This window comes from Eschrichtius robustus, chromosome 1 (genome assembly GCF_028021215.1).
Source record: "Eschrichtius robustus isolate mEscRob2 chromosome 1, mEscRob2.pri, whole genome shotgun sequence".
Taxonomy (NCBI): Eukaryota; Metazoa; Chordata; class Mammalia; order Artiodactyla; family Eschrichtiidae; genus Eschrichtius; species Eschrichtius robustus.
In genome coordinates, this window is record NC_090824.1 from 40,362,135 (window position 1) to 40,383,233 (window position 21,099).

General features: G+C 36.1%; 1 protein-coding gene across 6 annotated transcripts in view; it reads right to left on the reverse strand.

The window, feature by feature from the left end:
- The window catches only part of SLC38A6 (solute carrier family 38 member 6), a 63,240-nt gene that overhangs the window by 40,883 nt on the left and 1,258 nt on the right, over window positions 1-21,099 (reverse strand). For all 6 annotated transcript variants that reach the window (XM_068544468.1, XM_068544459.1, XM_068544478.1 and 3 more), the window contains 4 exons: window positions 20,897-21,027; window positions 19,028-19,101; window positions 3,554-3,606; window positions 317-356 (listed from right to left, as the gene is read on the reverse strand). In XM_068544468.1, coding sequence (XP_068400569.1) covers window positions 317-356; window positions 3,554-3,606; window positions 19,028-19,101; window positions 20,897-21,027 — 298 coding nt within the window. The remainder of the gene's footprint in view (window positions 1-316; window positions 357-3,553; window positions 3,607-19,027; window positions 19,102-20,896; window positions 21,028-21,099) is intronic.

The window sequence follows — 21,099 nt, forward strand, 5'->3', positions numbered from 1 at the left end:
TTTTTCCAAGCTGTACCTCACCACTATTACAACTACAGAAAGGCCATGCTTTAGAGGTGTGTTGCAGACCTAATAACAAGATTGAAATCAAGAGTTTAGCTGCAACTGAATTTAGAAACTATTGTCCTACAAGAGCTGCCAAAAAGGATTTAAAAAAAAAAAAAAAAGAGTAATGAGGACAACACACAGGGCTTCTGAGACACCTTTGTCTACAGAGGTTCAGGTTCCCAGCTAGACCTGTAGTAAGGCAAGAAACCAAAGGAGGAAATCATTTCCATCACACTTACACATAAGCAGTGCACTTTCAATTGCTTACCTCCAATATTCTGAATTATTATGGTGCCTGCTACCACCACCTAAAAAAGAACAAATGTATTCAGAAGATGAAAGGGGAAACAATACAAAAGGATCAGTATTTTATTAAAATCCAATAACTATGACTTAAAAACAGATGCAGACATTGAGTGAAGAGAAGCTGAAAAGAATACAATTTGCCAGCCATTTGTAATATATAAAACTAACAATCATCACATAAAAAGCCTTTCTTCAATAGTTCCATGGTTACTATAAAGAACACTTTTGTAAGTTTTCTTGGCAGTCATTTTTAAACAGTTAAAAGTGTTAAAAAGCTAGTAATCAATGGTTATCAAAGTACCAAAAAACTGAAATTGAATCTATCTGCTCTCATTCTCCCTTTTTTACTGGTTTTCTCACTTTGCTTTGTTAGGTAGACTGAGACAGTTTGAGGTGTGTTGTGTCAATGCCGTACTGCATAGAAGGGAATAATATAGTCTGCAGAGTGTATCAGCTTGGCATACACCAAGCCTTGAACATCCCAGTCGTAGGGATTAATAAAGTCTAGAGCAGAAAACTCTAGAGCCCACATATTCTCACATCTGAAAATTGAAGCAAAATGTTTCAAACTCAATAATATGAAGTGGACTGAGTGCAAGACAACAGGAGGTGGTAAAGAGTGTAATATACTGGAGAAGTCCTCCCGTTTCAAAATGGGGCAGCTGCTGCACAGCTCTGGCCAGTTGCTGACATGTGAGAATGTGAATCCAGTGTACCTCAATCTTCTGCTTTTTCAAGAAAAGTCAGAAATTGAATTCTTTTAAAATGTCATAACTCTTTGTTGGCAATCAGCTAAAAATAAAAAAGATTTGAGCCAAACAAAATATGCCTGAGGACTATGCTCAGCCTGCAGGCTTGCTAACTTGTGATCTTTGATGACATTCCTGGGAAACTCAAGATAGCACTTTATCCATTCCTGGTCATCAGATGTACTCAGGAGAAATGATTAAACATTCTGCTTCCACTTGGGCCTTTCAGTCACTTACATCTTGGTGGATCTGTACCTCCAATGTATGTTTCGAGCTGACTAGCTATCTAAGATCATTACTACATGGACTGGGAAGAGATGACCCTTCCTCTCCTAGGAATTCCATCAGTGACACAGCATTTGCCTATCCTGGGAATAAACTAAGTTACTGAGACCTAGAAGCCTTGGGGTCTGGAAAGCAGGGCTAATGATAGAAACACTTGGCAAGGTGTCTTTGAATGTGGTAACTGCCACTCTAACATTTTCCAGAAAAATCTTTACATATCAACCCATTTAAAAATTAGTTCCAAAGTGTCACTCACAGTTATTTGTGAAAAGACTTTTTTGAAATCTTTGTATACTATCTTTCATATGCAATTGATACCTACTGTCAATCACACATGAAATTTGGATTTTTCTAAGAATACACTGCAAAAAGCAATAATATCAGCTTATTGATGACTATCTTCCCATTTTTTGTCTGAATTTAAGCATTTTCGATCTAGAAAGTCAGTGTCTCTTTCTATCAATCTATTGATCTATCGATCTATCGATATTTACAGTGCATAGCACGATGCATGGCACATGGTATTTGCTCAATAAATATTTGTTTGACAAGTACATAAATCCATTTACAAACAATTAAAAATTTTCCTTAAAAAGTTCAAAGCATTTCAAAAATATTTAATTTTCAGAACAATGTTACCCTATCATATGTCATATCCATATTCATATAATATCTGGAAAGAAGGAAATAGGAAAGTTTCAACCCAACTGTGGAAGTTGAGAGAAAATATTAAACAAACAAACAAACAACTCCTCATTTAGAGTATTCTCTGTCTGTGTATCTGCCTACTAAGAACTGTGTGCATACACTAAAATGATAATGCAACTATTGTAGAGTTTTAGGAAAAGGGGACTCTCAATAATCCATGTTGTTCTTGTAGAGTCTGCTGCTATCCAAGGAATGCAGGAAACACCAATGTGAAATAACAGTGATAATGTTTAGTCATGTTTACAGATTATATTAAATTAATTGGAGAGTTTTCTTATATAAATAACATTTTCTTCTTCTTCCTTGATTAAACTGGATACAGTTAATTGATCATGATTATACCAAACATCCTGATCTTCAAGAAAGAGAAACTGTTTAGATGATTAACAAAAACCTTTACCCTCAAAAGTAACATAGTCTCCATTTAGTTCAAGTTTCAGGCTATTAAGATAAGCTCCAAACCATGAGGTTACACAGTATGATTTAAATCTTCTCTTTTGTGCTTTAAAACCAAAGCTAATTTGAATGTAAATACACACCGCCCCCCACCATTACATAGCTATATCTTTTTCCTCCCAGACTCACTTCTTAGAAGTTAGTTCAGCCATCTACAAATACAGCATCATTTTATATTAAAAACAAAACAAACAAAAAATACAAACAACAGATTTACAAATGAAAAGAAAAAGTCCTGTTTGGAGCCAACACGTAAATGGGTTTTAGAAGTATGATAGCTCTTCAGAAATAAAAAATTATTAAAGCACTAACAATAATATTTAACTACTGATTACCTGTGAAGGAAGACAGTATTTCCCCTACTCATTAAATTAGTTTAGTATGCCTATCACAGATGAATGCCCAATAAATACTGTTGTTATTTCTCTTATTCTAAGGAGGAAAAGTAGTAGATTTTGTGTCTGGAGTCCTATGTAATACTGGCCTAAGTAATTGTAGACAAATAGGCCCCTTCCCTTCTCTGGGCCTTAATTTCCTAACCTATAAATGAGGGGACATCTAGATGATCTTTTAGCAGTGTTCAGTTCTTAAATGATATGATCTAATTATCAGTTTTTTTAAACATGCTATAAGTTTAATTCTATGCTTCTGTCTTGTCCTGTCTTCACGAGAATTTACTCAGATAATCAAAATTAATAAGAAAAACTTAAAGCAGGCCATCGTTACTGATTTAAAATTATACAAGTCATTGTTCTCCTTCCTTAGGGTAAAAAACACTAAAAAAATTTAAGTGTTGAATTAAATTTATCAATGCATTTTTAGGAAGGGCATAGAGATTTCTTCTCTTTCTCTTCCTGCTCCCATCATTCTCTTTCTTCCCTTTAGTTTCCTTTTATTCCCTTAATTTCTTTCTCTTTTATATACTTGTCTTTTCTAACTGGAAATGGTAGGAAAAATTCCTTTCAGGATTTTGGACACAGCAAGGAGAAAAAAAAAATTACCTTTCCAGGTAATCCAAATGCAAAGAGTCCAAGATCTTCATAAGATGTCACAGCTGTTAAGAGAAATTATAACTGTTATTTTTACAAAACTATTTGTGTGCCAAGTCTTACACAGAAGAAAGCTATTCCACTACTACCTGATAGCTATTGGATTGTCACACTAAATTTAAAGCAGAAGTAATGACTTTGGGGGAAACCTGAAAACTTACGATCCATAAAGACAGCGTCCTCTTAGAGTAAGTAGAGCTTAGCAGTTACCAAGGTTGTCTAACAACTACCCAGGCTGCATAAATTCAAATAGAATAATTACTCAAGAACAACCCACTTCTCACTAAACAGTACTTGCAGACCACACTGTCCAAATGTAAGTTTTCATTGGCAACAGCTTCTGAAAACCGCCTGTGTAAATAAAACTTGATAAAGTACAAAAGTTGTATCATACTTTCAGAGACATTCACTTTTCCAGGCTACCTAGGATATGATAATGTATTCATGATAGAAACAATACCCTCATCCTGCAATAAGGGTATATATTTTCTTTTTCATCATAAAGAGTATGAAATTACATTTTCATTCCACATGTTCGAGAAGTGTGATCACAGAAAAGATGAAAATTAAATGGCTCATAAAAGAACCAAATGTGTCCTTAGATGATAAAGCTTCATGTCATAACTAGTGATGTCACAGGTAAAAATAAGAGAAGTAAAAACATTTACATACTCCTAAATTTGAAAAGCCCTTAACCTCACAGTGCTTACCCTGAAAACAAAAAAGCAGGTTAGCAGATACTAAGGCTTGCTAATAGCAACACACATTTCCTACTGAGTCAAAGATATGGCTCATCATTTCTTAAAGAAAGTTTTTAATATATACTCTCAAGATATACATAGGTTTCTTTACCACCACATTAACAAAAAACTCCCCTATACTTTCATAAACAAAGTCTACCACGTATGAAAAAATAAGCATTTTGAAAACCACATATGGTCTTTACATGTTATAACTATTACAAAGTCAGAAAGAAAACAGTGAAATGCTAAAAAAAATACGTTTAACTTAAGAACAAAAATTGTTAACATTTTAAACTTTTTTAAACTTTATTATCAGAGTAGATAGAAGAATTTCAAAACTTTTTGGATGACACAGCCATTTTTTATTTTACTTTTTTATTTTATTATTTTATTTTTTTGGCCGCATCGTGTGGCACGCGGGATCTTAGCTCTGCGACCAGGGATCGAACCTGTGCCCCTTGCAGTGGGAGTGTGGAGTCTTAACCACTGGACCACCAGGGGAGTCCCAACATGGCTATTTTTTAAAATGTATTTAGATACTGCTCAACAGTGGGCAAGGACAATTTAATTTTGAATTTGGAACATATAGTTTGATTATAAGTAGGAAACTTTATGCTTTAACAATGAAAGACTTCAATAATAATCTTAGAGAGACAGACTGTAGATATATTTTAGAACATAAAATTAAAAAGCAGAGTTAAAAAATTAAGAACTGGATTTTTTTCCTCCTATGTGAAATGCTGAAATTCTTTTTTTCAAATACACATGTTCTAAAGTGAATGTCAACACAAAAGTTAATAATTATTTCAACCAATAAATCTTTACTAGTTTGTCTTCATATTGCTAAATATAATTAAGAGATGATGTTATATAGGGGCACAATTTCTTATATTTAACATTCCAAAGCCTTGGTATATATATTAAACCAGAAAATTCTCTAAATGTTAGCTGCTATCTAATTTGACATTAAGAAGGTAATTTTGTTACATATTATGTGTATGTGAACCAAGTCTCCAGAAGGTCTCTGATCTGTCACTATGAGGCACGAGATTAAAGGAACATCATTGTTCATTTTCAGCATCCCTCTTTCATATTACAGTTGAAAGTGTTTGTTCTTTAAAAAAACTTTCCTTCCAAGGACTTAAAGCAAGGAGGCTTTTCAGTGTTACATATGGAAATATACCACATAATTTGCTTTTAAAATGATCTATTTGGGGGACTTCCCTGGTGGTCCAGCGGGTAAGACTCCACGCTCCCAATGCAGGGGGCCTGGTTTCGATCCCTGGTCAGGGAACTAGATCCCACATGCATGCCGCAACTAAGATCCCACATGCTGCAACTAAAAGATCCCACATGCTGCAACGAAGATCCCGCGTGCTGCAACTAAAACCCAGCACAGCCTAAATAAATAAATAAATAAATTTTTAAAATTAAAAAAAAAATTAAATGATCTATTTTGCATTAGATTCTTAGTCAGGGAGCAAGTTATCAAGATAATACTCTTTAAAAAGTTTGACTAGGATTTGTTTTATTTTTAAATAGCAGAAAACAAGTATAGATTGTATATTAATAAACATAAAAAGCAAATAACTTTCCGATAAGCAAAAATAATATTGAAATATTCCAAAAAGAATTGGTATTTCAATTATCTAAATTTAAATAAATTAAACATTTATTCTTAATTTTTAAATTAGAATATAACATTTATTACTCCAGAAAATATAATCAAACTAACAGCTTAATGAAGATAGTTGTAACTTCTGACAATAGTGGCATACATTTTAGCAATCTCACATTTGTTCTCTATTATAATTTTCTAGTTTTATAAAAATATCTTTAAGTACACCAAAGTCCCAAATTCAGAGTGAACAAAGTTTAGACTTTTAAATGGAGACTTACTACTATGTTCAAATCCTAACTCTACCTTTCAAGTCAGCAGGTCTGGCTAGTCATTCAGTTCTGTCACTGTCATCTTACTTCTTTTATGTTGCAAAAATTAGGAGTACTTTTCCATGTCTGAGACATCATTAGTATGAATAATGGCTTCTGGCTTAACTTCGAGGCTTTGCTAAGATAAAATATGTACACAGTCAGTCAAATGCTTTATCTCCACATATTCACTTTTTAATGGTTTTCTGGATCATCTTGACACACAAACCAAAACAACACTAGTGAAATACTTTGAAAATTCTGTTCTACCATTTGGACAATTAAGATGCTCGTAACAGTGTAAATTGGAACTGACTTTGGAATGTAATTTGACCAATGAACCTTGAAAATATTTATAATATTTGACCCCTGGGAGCTTGCATCTTAGGAAATAAGACTAACATCAGAGAAATCATTATATGCAAAGATACTCATTATGCATTATTTACATTGAAAAAAAAGACTACCTAAATGCTCAATAATGGTAAAGTGGTTAAGTAAATTATGGTAGGTATATCTGGTAGAAATAATATGTAGCCATGAAAAACTATGTTTATAATAACATGAAAAATGTCAATATTAAGTGAAAAACATAGGATTTGATTGAATATGATCTATAAAGCAAAACACTCTTTCATATGATCAATGATTTAATATCTTATTTATAATGTAAAAGATGTTTTGAGAAATATCAAAATGAGATGTGGTGATGACCAGTCACATTAATAGCAAATTCTTACAGAAGAGGAATAACATTAATTATGAAAATTATGAATTTAATTCGGCCTTTTACAGGAATTCATACAAGCAGTACTTGGCACAATCTTTAAATAAATAATTGAAAGCAGTCACTAGCAATCTATTTTAGGAAATTATTTTTTGATATTGAAGAAATCAATGCTATGGTTTTGAGGGGATGGAAAGGCTGTAAATCTTAATCAAGTAAATTGGGGAAAAATTTCTTCTTTAACGTACCATCAAGGCACACTTTAGTGCTATTTTGGCTAGACCAAGAGTTTGGCCTCCACAGGAATCGTTTGGAAAGCTGCTTCCCATGAAGTAGTGGAATATTTCCAGCTAGTTACTCCAGTGTTCCATCTGCTTTGCATTTTTTCCTCAATGAAATAGGACAATTAATAAACTCTGGTTACAGTACAAAGCCCAAGTTTCAGCAGCAGCAATATTATCTTTGGAACTGGATTGAGGGACATGAGTTATTCAAATACAGTTCAACTCTCAGAAAGCAGGCCACTTGGAATGCACCCTTATTTTGAAATTCTTTTCTTTCTCATGTTTTCCTTCATTTTCCTCTTGTCTTTTTTCTCTGTAAGAGTGTCATGCAAGCCATTCATTTATTGAACGTCTACTATGCAATTGTATCACCACTTCTGGTCTTTCTTAATATGTATGTAAATGTCAGTTTACCAACTAAATGTGGCATGATTTTAGAGCACCTGATGTAGTAAAAGAAAATAGAATGCTAGAGTAGAAGGAACATTCTCCTTTCAATTTCACAGAGGTGAGATACTGCAGGCAGAGAAAAAGTTCTAGGATCCCAACATACTGCTTGGTTCTGCAGTGAACAAGATTTACAGTCATTCATATCCTATAAATGCTATTCACTGGTTTTCAACTTTAGACTCAACTTACACATAAAAAATGAATGACTTGCATATGATTACAAAACAAAGTAAATATTGTCAACCTTGACAATATAAGGGTACAGCAGAAGGACTATGGGAAATAGAGAACAGGGGAAAGCAAGGATAGGAGCACTAATACATACAACATAGCAGAGTCAAGACACACCATCTAAAGTCCATGAAACAAAAATAAAACTTTAAATATATTGTTTATACTGAGCCTGCGCTCTAGAGCCCACGAGCCACAACTACTGAGGCCCGCGCGCCTAGAGCCCATGCTCCACAAGGAAAGAAGCCGCTGCAATGAGAAGCCCGCGCACCGCAACAAAGAGTAACTCCCATTCGCCACAACTAGAGAAAGCCCGCGTGCAGCAACGAAGACCCAACACAGCCAAAAATTAAATAAATAAATAGATGAAATTAAATAAATAAATAAATAAATGTATTGTTTACAGTTACAAACAATCAGTGAAAGAATTATTGAATACAAACTAATGAAAATTAGAAGGGGAAGGATTAGTGCACCTGAGCTAAATCTTCACCTTCCTTAATGAGGTGTCAACAGATAAAATTTAAATCACTAAATAACAGTAGAAGAATATTATTTAGACTTAGGAAGGTAACTCCCCAAAAGAATTCAAAACGAAAACTCTAAATGTTGCTAACCCAGTGAAATGGAACTAGATGTGGGGGAGAATGAGCGGGGAAGTGCTTCAAGTCCTCCTGCGCAAGTGCACACACACATACGCATGTACATGCACGTGTGTGTGACTGTTAGTACCTTGATAAAATTAAAAGAGGAGGTTAATTTAAAAATATGTGTAACCCTGCAGAGACTCACACCCATCCTTCCCTGCAGCCCAGTAACAAAAAGTTCAGTTCTGCTACAGGAAACATTCCGCCCTCAAGGCAAACGATACGAAGGGATAATCACTACAAGAGCAGGGTATGCACACAATCTAGCCTAGGGTTTCTCATCCTGCCACTACTGACATTTTTGGCCTGGATAACTGTTTGCAGTGGGGGGCTGTCCCGTGCACTGTAGGACGTTTAGCAGCATCCCTGGCCTCTACTCACTAGATACTAGTAGCACCTCACCCTGCCCTGCAATTCTCAGCTGTGACAACCAGAAATGTCTTTAGACGCTGCCAAATGCCCCTGGGGGAGAAGAATCAAGGCAAGATGAGAACTACTTACTAGCAGAAAGGATGAGACAAGAACACCATTCAATGAAGATGGAATCACATAAACAGCCCACTTAATTGTGGGAATATTGAACTATGCTCACTAATCACAAGAAAAAGATACGAAATTATAAATAGTTTGGACAGCTGACTATCACTCCAAACAATAAACAAATTGAGATGGGAAATACGAATAGGAAATAGGAATCTACTGTCTTTCAATCAGTTTCAATCTCGTTCGCTCTCACAGTGACAGCATCTCACAGTGCTGAAGGGGATTCCTTGTGACCTTAGCAATCCATATCCTTCACACAGCGCCCAGACCAAAGCTGGGGAAAAATAAAAGGCTCTCAACTTTATTGAGAAATGGTGTATTGGTGTCCAACATATCATGTAAATGTTGTACACTCTATTTTATAGACCATACAAGAAATTCTCAAAGGTACTTTTGACTGTATGTAATTTTTGCCTTGTGTGTTAATTTTGGAACTTTTAAAATAGTCCCTCTGTAGCTCTAAGCCATTCATCACCCACATATCCAGCTTTTATTAAATATCCTCTGTATGTCACGCACAGTTTGGTAGATGCTGAGAAAACAATGGTAAATGCTTTCAATATACACTAAATTTTCCAGGAATACAATTACCATGTAAATGGATGTTTGGTTTTGTTTGGAAATTTGCCAAAAACTGTTCGCCATTTAGGGAAATCACATCACCAACAGCACTTATTTTGTTTTTGTTTCTCCTTTACTTGGCTACATGGCATTATATTATGTATAAATACTGTATTAGTTTCCTATGGCTGCTGTAACAAAGTATCACAAATTTGGTGACTTAAAACAACAGAACTTCAGGGACCTCCCTGGTGGCGCAGTGGTTAAGAATCTGCCTGCTAATGCATGGGACAGGGGTTCGAGCCCTGGTCCAAGAAGGTCCCACATGCCGTGGAGCAACTAAGCCCGTGCGCCACAACTACTGAGCCTGCGCTCTAGAGCCCACGAGCCACAACTACTGAGCTCTCATGCTACAACTACTGAAGCCCACATGCCTAGAGCCCATGCTCTGCAACAAGAGAAGCCACCTCAATGAGAAGCCCGCGCACCGCAACGAAGAGTAGCCCCCACTTGCTGCAACTAGAGAAACCCCTTGCACAGCAACGAAGACCCGATGCAGCCAAAAATAAATAAATAAATAAATTTATTTAAAAAAAAAAACAAACAGAAATTTATTTTCTCACAGTTCTGGAGGTCAGAAGGCCAAAATCAGTCTCACTGGGTCAGTATCAAGGTATTAGCAAGGCCACAATCTCTCTAGAGGCGCTAGAGAAAATCTGTTCCTTGCCTCTTCCAGCTTCCGGTGACAGCTGGCATGACTTGATTTGTGGCCAAATCACTCCTATCTCTGCCTTTGTGGTCATATTACCTTCTCCTCTTCTGTCTGTGCTCTCCCTCTGTGATACATGTGACTGCACTGAGTCCACCAGAATAATCTCCCTTGCAAAGTCCTTTTTTGCCATAAATGATAACATTCACAGGGATTAGAATTTGGATATGTTTTAGGGGGGCCGTTGTTTAGCCCACTACAGGTAGGTTATAATAGCTATAGGAATTTCATTTTAGATAGTAAAATGAGCATTTAGAATTTTTTTTTTTTAATAAGAGGAGGGTGCTGTGATGGATAGTATTTCAAATCACTGCTCTGAAGGGTTTCAGTAAAAAAAAAAAAAATTGGGGAGAACCAGGGGCCATTTTACTCCTTATTTATTTCCTCATCATTGCTAACAATTAAAATCCTCATAAAAGAATTGTCACCTTACTTTAGGAAGAGGAAGATAGGCGACTATGTTCTCTTTCTCAGTGGGCTCTAGGAAGGACCAAAATTCTCTTTGGAAGCAACAATTGGTGAATCCCAGTATCCACCTTGACCCTTTTTAAACCACTTCAGTGGCTTCTCACTGCCTCAGCAAAAACTCCAAGTTCCCTAGGATCTGACACCTATCTCCTCAGTTTCACTTTCTTCTTTGTACCTCATGCATAAATAATAGTAAACTATTTTTGGTACCTGAGTAAAATGTTCAGTATGTACCTTTGTATATGCTGGAATATTCTCTCTTGCCTTGTCTGCTAGTCAAATTGTTTTTTAGCTCATTCCTCCAGGAATATTTACTGAACCTCACACTCCCCACCTCCACCCAGACAAGGCAAAACATTCCCTCCTCTGAGCTATCACTAATACCTTGCACATATTTAAATTACCACACTACATTATGAATTATTTGCTTATGTGTTTGTCTCCCCTTCTACATTATGAGCTTTTTAAGGGAAGGAAGTGAGTCTTATTTACCTCTGTAATCCTAATAGATAATGAGTATAGAATGAATGAATGAACCTCTATCCTGGGCTTCAGTTCTAAGACCTGTCCATCTAGTTTTACTTCAAAGTCCACATATCCAAAACTGAACTCATTTTTATTTTGAACTAACATCTGCTGTGTTCTTATGTCCATTAATGACACAATCATTAATCCAGTGGCCTACGCCAGAAATCTGGGAGATATCCTCAGACATCCTCTTCTCCGCATTCAGTCTAACTTCCCCACGTTCCTTAACCTGTTTTTTTTCTTTTATTCTCCTGTTAATACCTTGTCTCAATCTCCCACTATTGGATTCTTAGATTTTTGTAACAGCCAGGCTTGACTACTAACCTACCCAGGTACTGTTAGTGCAAATTAGAGCTAGACAGACAAATGAGAAAGGCACTCCCTTCAAGAAGAAGAGAAAGAAAAGAGTTTCCATCCTGAACACACGCATGAACACATCCTGAAGGCAAGCATGGCCTGGAGAGCTGACTGTGTCTTTGTGAAAAGAACTACTCTAATCTGGAGGTGGCTCTTAGATCTGCTACTTGGTTGTTGTCCTGGGAATTCCCTCTACTTCTCCCCTGTGCTAGATTCCCTATTTTTTTGGTACTCTTTAACTTTGGTAAATGGCATCCTGAATTGCTCATTAAGTAAGAGTGCACGGGAGATAATTTTTTGAGTCCTTACATGTATGAAAATGTCATTATTCTTCCTGCACACTTAAATGATAGTTTGGGTGGGTATAGAATTTTATACTGAAATCATTTCCCCCCAAAATTCTGAAGGTATTGCTTTGTAGTCTTATTTGTAGTACTTCCTGGGAAGTCTTTTGCCATTATAGTTTTTGATTCTTTGTATAAGAATTTTGGTTTGTTTGTTTCTCCTCTCTGAAGCTTTTAGTATAGTTTCTTTATAACTGTATTTCTGATTTTTCACAATTATGCACTTTTTTAAAAATTAATTTTTACTGGAGTATAGTTGCTTTACAATGTTGTGTTAGTTTCTACTGTACAGCAAAATGAATCAGCTATACATATACATATATCCCCTCTTTTTTGGATTTCCTTCCTATTTAGGTCACCACAGTGCATTAAGTAGAGTCCCCTGTGCTATACAGTATGTTCTCATTAGTTGTCTACTTTATACATAGTATCAATAGTGTATCTGTGTCAATCCCAATCTTCCAATTCCTTCCCCCCGCCTTGGTATCCATACATTTGTTATCTACGTCTGTGCTTCTATTTCTGCTTTGCAAATAAGATCATCTATACCATTTTTCAAGGATGCACTTGATACGACTTCTTTTACAATCATTATATTGCTTACCAGGAAAAATGCTTTCAATCTGGAAACTAATTTCTTTCAGTTACAAAAACTTTGCTTGTATTATTTTGTTGACAATTTTCTACCATCTAATTTTTTCTGTTCTCTTTTTGTGGAATTCCTATTATTTGCATGTTGAACCTCCTGGACTGATCCTCTCATTTTCTTATATTTTCTCTCCCATTTTCAAGCTCCTTGTCTTTCACCCCTCAGGAAATGTCCTTAACTCTTTCAGCCCAGCTACTAAATTAATTTTAAATTTCCTTTTTAACATCTAGGACTCTTGTATTCTCTGACTATTGCCTTGTAATAATTTCTTGTTCTTGGTTCAACAATGCAATATCTTCTTTTAGTTCTCTGAAGCTATTAAATATAGTATTTTTTTAATGTTTTCATCTGGTCTCTGCATTATCTGTTTCCTCTTTTCCTCTGAGTTTGTTTCTTTCCTTTTTTTTTTTTAACAGACTTCATTTTTAGAGCAGTTGTAGGTTCACAGCAAAATTGAGCAGAAAGTACAGACAGTTCCCACATTCCCTCTAACCCCACACACGCATAGCCTCGCCCCCATCAACATCCCCCACCAGAGTGGTACGTCTGTCACATCAATGAATCTACGCTGACGCATTGTTATCACCGTAAGTCCATGTTTAGAGTTCACCCTTGGTGTTGTACACTCTATGGGTTTTGACCAGTATAGTATCATACAGAATAGTTTCACTGCCCTAAAAATCATCTGTGCTCCACCTCTTCATTCCTCCTTCCTCCCTAAACCCTGGCAACTACTGATTTCTGTCTCCATAGTTTTGTCTTTCCCAGAATGTCACATAGTTGGAATCATACAGAATGTAGCATTTTAGATTGGCTTCTTTCACTTAGCAATATGCATTTATAAGGATCCTCCATGTCTTTTCATGGCTTGATAGCTCATTTCTCTTTAGTGCTGAATTATATTCTATTATCTGGATGGACCACAGTTTATCCATTCATCTACTGAAGGGCACCTTAGTTGCTTCTAAGTTCTGGTAATTACGAATAAAGCTGCTATAAATATCCATGTGCAGGTTTCTGTGTCGACATAAATTTTCAATTCATTTAGGTAAATACCAAGTAGTACAAATGTTGGATTGAAGGGTAGACTCTATACCTTTTCACCATGCTCTTCACACTTGTTAACATGTTACTTTCAAAATTACAGAACAGATACTTTCTCACATTTGGAACTTGCATTTGGAGTAAGAGAAAAAGAGTCCAAAATAACTCTAAGATCTTTGGCCTGAGCAACTAGAAGGAAGACTTATTATTTAATTAGATGAGAAAAGACTGGAAGATGTAGATTGGCAGTGCAAAAATGGAGAGTTTGATAAATTTGAGATTAATATATTAGATATCCAAGTGGAAGTATCATGGAGGAAGTTGGATATGAGACTGAAATTCAGGGGAAGAGGTGCAGGCTAGGGGTATAAATTTTAGGGCCGTAATGAGCCCAAAAGTGTAAAAGAAAAGAGATCAGAGGAATACTGCCAGGGTATTCCAATGTTTAGAAGATGGGGAGATGAAAAGGATTCAGCAGAAGAAAAGAGAAGGAGTATTCTGTGAAACAGGAAGAAAACCAGGAGAGTATGAATAGTGTTTTACAGAGGAAGGTGTGATCAACTGTGTCAAATGCTGATGACTAGTCAACTAAGATGAAGACAGAACTGACCACTGGATTTAGCAATGTGGAAGTTGCTGGTACAATAATTTCTGTGGAATAATGGGGAAAGCCTGACTGAAGAGTGTTCAAGAGAGAATAGGAGGAAGGGGAAATATCTGGTATAGACAACTATTTTGAGGAGTTTCACCATGAAGGATAGAGCATACTGAACGAATGTGGAGTCATTTTTAAAATGGAAGAAATTATAGAATATTTGTAAACTGATAAGAAGAAAACAGAAAGGAACAAACATGATGAAAGAGAAGAGAGGGAAGAAAGTGGCTGGAGTAACGTAGGTGAGAGCAGATGGGGTCATAGTATAAGTGGAGGGATTGGCCTCAGATAGGAACACAAAGAGTTCATCCAAAGTAACAGAATATATAGCACAGATGAAGATGGGTAGGTAGAAATGGTAGCAAGAGCTTATAAAGTTCTTTTATGATTGCTTCTATTTTCTCAGTGAAATAGAAAGTGAGAATATCAGCTAAGAATGAAATCAAGGAGAATGTGTTGAAGGTTTGAGAGAAAGAAGCAAACAAAAAGTCATCTCCTAGATAGCAGAGTAAGCAAGTGAATGAACTAAAGAAGTTAATAAAGATTAGGTGATAGCATCACAGATCCACTAGACATTGAATTATAGCGATATTCATCTGCATGGTTGTGTCTTCTTCAGGAACATTCAACTGCACAGGTGCCTGTGTGAAGTAGGCAGAGTTACATTTAATCATGGTTGGAGTTTTGCCAGGGGAGTAGCATGATGAAAGGGAGGAGCAAGGGAGTGATTCTAATAATATACCAGGAAACTTCAACTGGATAAAGAGGGGAAATACGGACAAGAGAGTGAAGGAGAGTGCGAAGGTGGTAGATCAATGAACTCAAGTCCTGGCAGAGGTGAAGAACTGCCAGAGTTGGAGTACTTGAGGGAATAAGTTTAAAAAAATTAAAAAGATGGTGGTTTTTGGAGGGTGAGATTCTTGAAAATGAGATTTTGGAGGGATGCAGTTTTGGTAATGACAAGATCAATGGTATGACCATGGAAATCAGTAGCTGAGGCAGGCCAGGAGTATGATCATTAGAAGAGAAGAGGTTAAGGAAATGAAAGTATTAGAAGAATTATCTACATGGATATTGAAATCATCCAGAATTATGACAGGGGTAAAACTGAAGAAACTGAAAGGAAAGCAGAAGCTAATATATTCATAAAATGACAGAAAGTGGCTGAGGAGTCTATAGATGTTAACCATAAAGGGGGAAGTAGGTAGCATAGAGTTATGAGATTCAAAGCTGGGGGTTTAGGGAGAGGGAGGTGGTTGAAAAGTGGAAATGAGGTGTGACTAGGACACCTATCCCATCTTTAGACAAGTATGAGGGACATGGAAGAGAAAAGAGTGGCCACTTGAGAGGACTACAGGGAAAGCAGTGTCCTCAGAGAAGTCTTAGGTTCTCTTAGAGTAAGAAAGTTAAGGAAATGTTCAGAAAAGAGTTGAGGGCACAGGGTTTTACTGATGACTGACCATGCGTTCTAGAGGGCACACTGGAAGGGTTTCAGGAGTTGGGGAGAAGGGGGAGACGAAGTCAGAAAATAGATGACAAACAACAAGGTCCTACTGTAGAGCATAGGGAACTAGATTCAATATCCTGTGATAAACCATAATGGAAAAGAATATATAGATGTATAACTGAATCACTTAGCTGTACAGCAGAAGTTAACACAACATTGTAAATCAACTATACTTCAATAAAATTTAAAAGAAAAGAAAAGAAAATGGATGACAGAACCATATGGAGTGAGTCTTGGAAATGAAGGATAACATAGGATTCTTGAAGTGACTGACATACATTGAGATAAGTGGTATAATGTCGTTAATCCAAATGATCTCAAGGCAAATAATGATGACAATGCAGTGAGTGGTGGGGATCAAGGACTAGGAAGTAGGGACCTGACCAGATGCAGGCTGAGTTCTAAGACTCTGATTCCCTTCTGCTGACACTGATGTGAAGGCCAGAGGAGGGGAGCTCCTCATTTATTCCCAGAGCACAAAAATTTCCCCAAAGAATCACAACGAGCCAACTGTTTCTGAGACAGCAATATGTACAAGACCTTGCAATCATTATGGGTTCTGGCCCAATGAGAACTCTTAATAATAAAAGCTAGCATTTACCAAGGACCCGACATTTTATATACATTATTATATTTCATTCTCACAACAATCCCAAGAGAAAAATATTATCACTACCATTTTAGAGTTGGCAAACTAAGGCTAGAGAGATTAAGGTACCTTACATGCCTCCTCAGCTCCCAAGAAAAGTCCAGATAGATCCCAAATCCTACATAAAATCGAAAACAGCAGAATTTTGTGTGAAGAAATCCTTTACTTTCATAAAGATAAAAAATTCTCTTGCACTCCAGGCAAATAAATGAAGAAGTTAATCTGTAAAGACTTATGATAGCCCTTTCTCCGACCAATGAATTCAATCTGAGCATAATATTCCTTTATGACAGTCCAATAAACTGGGGAGAAAATTTAGCTATACATTATTCTCTAGAATGAATATATATATATATATATATTTGTTTTTAATATAAAAAATTTGTTAAAGCCTACCTCCACAGAGAATTTTACAATCACTGAAGGAAATTCAATCAACAGAAGGCAGGTGCATCAATGTATATGAAGAACCATGAAGAAGTTAGCTCATGGACCAAATAAGCTACAAAAATCAAAGAAAAAGAAAAAAGAAAGAGAAACAGAGCTTTTCACTTATATGCCCAAAGTTACAGAAAAGAACAACAGAGAGTGTCAGAATTTCAAAGTTAAATACAGATAAACTGAAGGAAAGCAAAAAAATTAGAATTATTTGGAAATCATCATAAATTGAATATTACTTCCAAATAATTTAAATTAATAAAGCAAAACACTTCAGTTAATGAAGACATAATTGCCATGTAGTTGACCAATGTATTAATCTTTTAGTAGAATCCATGATAAAATAACATATGAAGATGTTAAATTATCACAATTAAGTAAAAATATTTTTTTTACACAAAGAAGCAAAATTTCAAAACATGTCATTAAAATTCCAGTCAAGTTTCAGCAGGATTTACAAATACACTCATTTAATGATCTTATTCCTGAATTTGGGATGCTGTTATGAACAATTTGTTACTTTGAGATTAATATCATTGCACTGTTTCCTAGTATTTTTATCTGTCTGCACGTTCACCCAAGCCCCTTGAAAGCAGAGGAATATATTTGTGGGTTGGATGGCCAAAAGCAGTGGCACAAGTTACAGCTATGAACTATGGATGCTAAATCAGTTTTGCATAAGAATCCCCTGGAGGACTTTTAAAAATATATTCCTGAATCCCACCTCAGATTCTTGGAATTAGAATCCCTAAGGCTTAGAAACCTCTGTTTACAGAACGATCTGCAGGTGTGTCTGATGCATAGACAGATTAAACAGACTAGAGCTGTGGATTTAGAACTATGTTCTGAAGACAAAATACTCAAGAAATACCTGTGGGCTTCCCTCACCTGTTTCAGCCAGAATAATCCTATTTTTATCTATTTTATGTATCTATTCTGTTTCTTAAAGTCTGAAAACAAAGATCATATACGGCAAAGTGAACCCACCCACATAAGAATTAAACTCATGATTCTGGAGTCAAAACTGACCTAATCCAAAAATAGACAAGACTAGGGACTTCCCTGGTGGTCCAGTAGCTAAGACTCCGCACTCCCAGTGCAGGGGGCCTGGGTTCGATCCCTGGTCAGGGAACTAGATCCCACATGCCACAGCTAAAAATCCTGCATGCCACAACTAAAAGTTCCCACATGCTGCAACTAAAAGATCCCGCATGCCACAACAAAGACTGAAGATCCCGCGTGCCGCAACTGAGACCTGGCAAATAAATAAATAAATATTAAAAAAAAAAAAGATGAGATTAGACAGATAAAAAGACCAGGACTGATGGACATAGAGTATTTGTTAATGCCAAAAGAAAAATCTTATGAAAGCAGTTCTGTAATTCATACACTTTTATTTATTGCAACTTAAAAGAACTTACTCGATACATGACTGAACTGCATAATAAAGTTTCAAATGGAAAAAACTCATACACATATGAGGGGGGCAGAGATGGCAGTAGTAGTAGATCTGGGAAGGTGTTCTCGAGGAGATGATCACCCTACGAGAAAGATGACCAGCATGAACACCTGTCTACTGCTTCCCCATAACACAAGGTCTGGATCCTTTAAACACCTTTCAGGTGCTTCCCCTAATCTACTCTAACCCAGAAAACTATGTCATGTGTTGTGGAGAAAGGCAGGGAAGAATGCTGGTTTCCTCCTCCCATTCTGTCCTTGGATATTCCTCTGTAGGACTGGGTCTACATATCCTGACCTTTTGAAATTCTCCATTTCAACCATCCTACCTAATAATAATGTATGTCCGCTGGAAATCTGAGATTTGAGACAGCCAATGCAATGTACATAGATATAATCACAATGGGCTACTTCATCAAATGAATCAGCATAACATTTTACTCACCTGTCTGAATACACAAACTAAGCAGGAGATGAACTGAGTAAGAAGCCAGGAGAGCGACTATCAGCAGCAAGAAACTAAAATATAAAACAGCACATGGTCAAATCCCTCCCCAATTTCTTTTTTATGGTATCTCATTAAAAAAACAATTTTTTTTTCCACATTCAAATGCTCACAGGGACTGTCTTTGAGTAGTTGGATTATGGTCATTAAAGAAAGTAAGAAGATACTTTCTATATTTACCAAATTTTATTTACATGAATATGTACTGCTTTTAAAATAAAACTCAGAAAAAAACCAAAGTTTATTTAAAACGACAAAAGAATTTCCTTCTTTAGCGCTCTTGTCTGCTGACTGCTGGTTCAGCCATTCAGTTATCTTGTAATACATCCCTTTTATGACTCATTTTTCCTATTGTTAAGTCTAGAGAGAAGTTTCAGTTGTGAAATCTCATTGTCTTCTTTTTTCTTTGCTCTATCCCTCCCCTTCCAAAGATGTGTACCTCCCTATAATTTTGAATTAACACTGCATTTCCTAGCATCTATTAAACACACACTCACCAAACCAAACCAAAAAAGTACAGTTAACACACTTCTAATGACACCATTTGAAAAATGTGCAATGTAATAATTGGGGTCCTCTCGCTAAAAGTATGAAAAGAAACAGCATACAGAATCCCCTACTTATTCTCAGGAAGGTACTGGCAGGACAAACTTCTAGAGAGCTGTCCTCAGTGGAGAGCTCCCGAAGCTGAAGAAATTCTATCCTTGTAGTCCACTTAATACTTGTTAATAAGCAGCAAAACTGAGAGGTGAAAGTACACTTGTCAACTGATGTCAGAGACCTCACAAAGTAACAGTTTGGCATCACCAAATGGAAACTGTGATATGATTCAGCAAGCACCCATTCAGTGGTATACATCTGCATGTAAGACACTGGAGTATAAAATGTGATTTTTCAAAGGGAACTAAGAAATAAGTCCCATGATTATGTCTTGCCTAAGATGTCACACATAGCTTTGAAGTTTTAAAACTATGGAAGTCCGTGAATACGTCCCATGATAAAAGCAAGTTGGTTTGCTAATCAAGAATTTCAAAATAAAAGCAAAAATGAACCTACATGAGACTATGTATTTTATTTATTTATTTTTTGAGACTTTGTATTTTAAATTTCCTAGAAAAATAGGTCTGCTTCTACTGACAAAACAAACTTGTTCATTCATTCTATTAAGCATGGTGCTAGATGCTAAGGATAAGGTCTAGTCCTAAAGGATTTCAGAGTTTAGGGGGGAAACTCACTTGCAAACAAATCATTATATTATAACAAAAGAATAAATATACAAAGTACTATGGAAGCACAGAAAAGACAGGAATGTCTTCTATCTTGGGCAAACTGGCATATGAGCTGAGTCTCAAAAGATGAGAAGGAATAAGCACAGAATACATGTCTAGCCTCAGAAAGTGAAACAAGACTACTTAACGGTAGGAAAAGAGGAGATGGAGAGAAATGAAAGAATCATGTGCTTTATTTACACTCACAAAATCGCTATTTATAAGTAATCTGCATGGCTGATAAACTTTGATTTACTTTGGCCAACTTGACACAACAAACAAGCCACTTCTTAAGGTTATAAACAAGTGTGGATCAAGTTTCCATTTTTAAAAATTAGCCACACTTTGGATGAAAAATACAAATTACGTAGCATCCTTCCAAGCTACAGACTAGCAACAATACAAGAGTAAGAGGAAAATGCTAAAACCCCAGAAATAACTAGAAATTGTATACCAGCTTCTGCCGCCTACCTCTTTGCTTCTCAGTGTACTATAAAAATTAAAAAAAAAAAAAAAAGTAAAATAAGAAAAAAAAACTCACCTAAATCCAAGGATACCAGTATGAGCCATAACATAAGCTAAGCCAAGGATGCCACTTCCCATGATGGCATTCATCAAATTAAACACTGAGAAACCAAATGAAACACCTGGGGATCCCTGTCTGTGAAGTTCCTGTAAGCACACAAATTTAATAAAGTGTTTGAATGGTGAAGTTCAAATTTCCTTCAGAAATGACTGACAGGT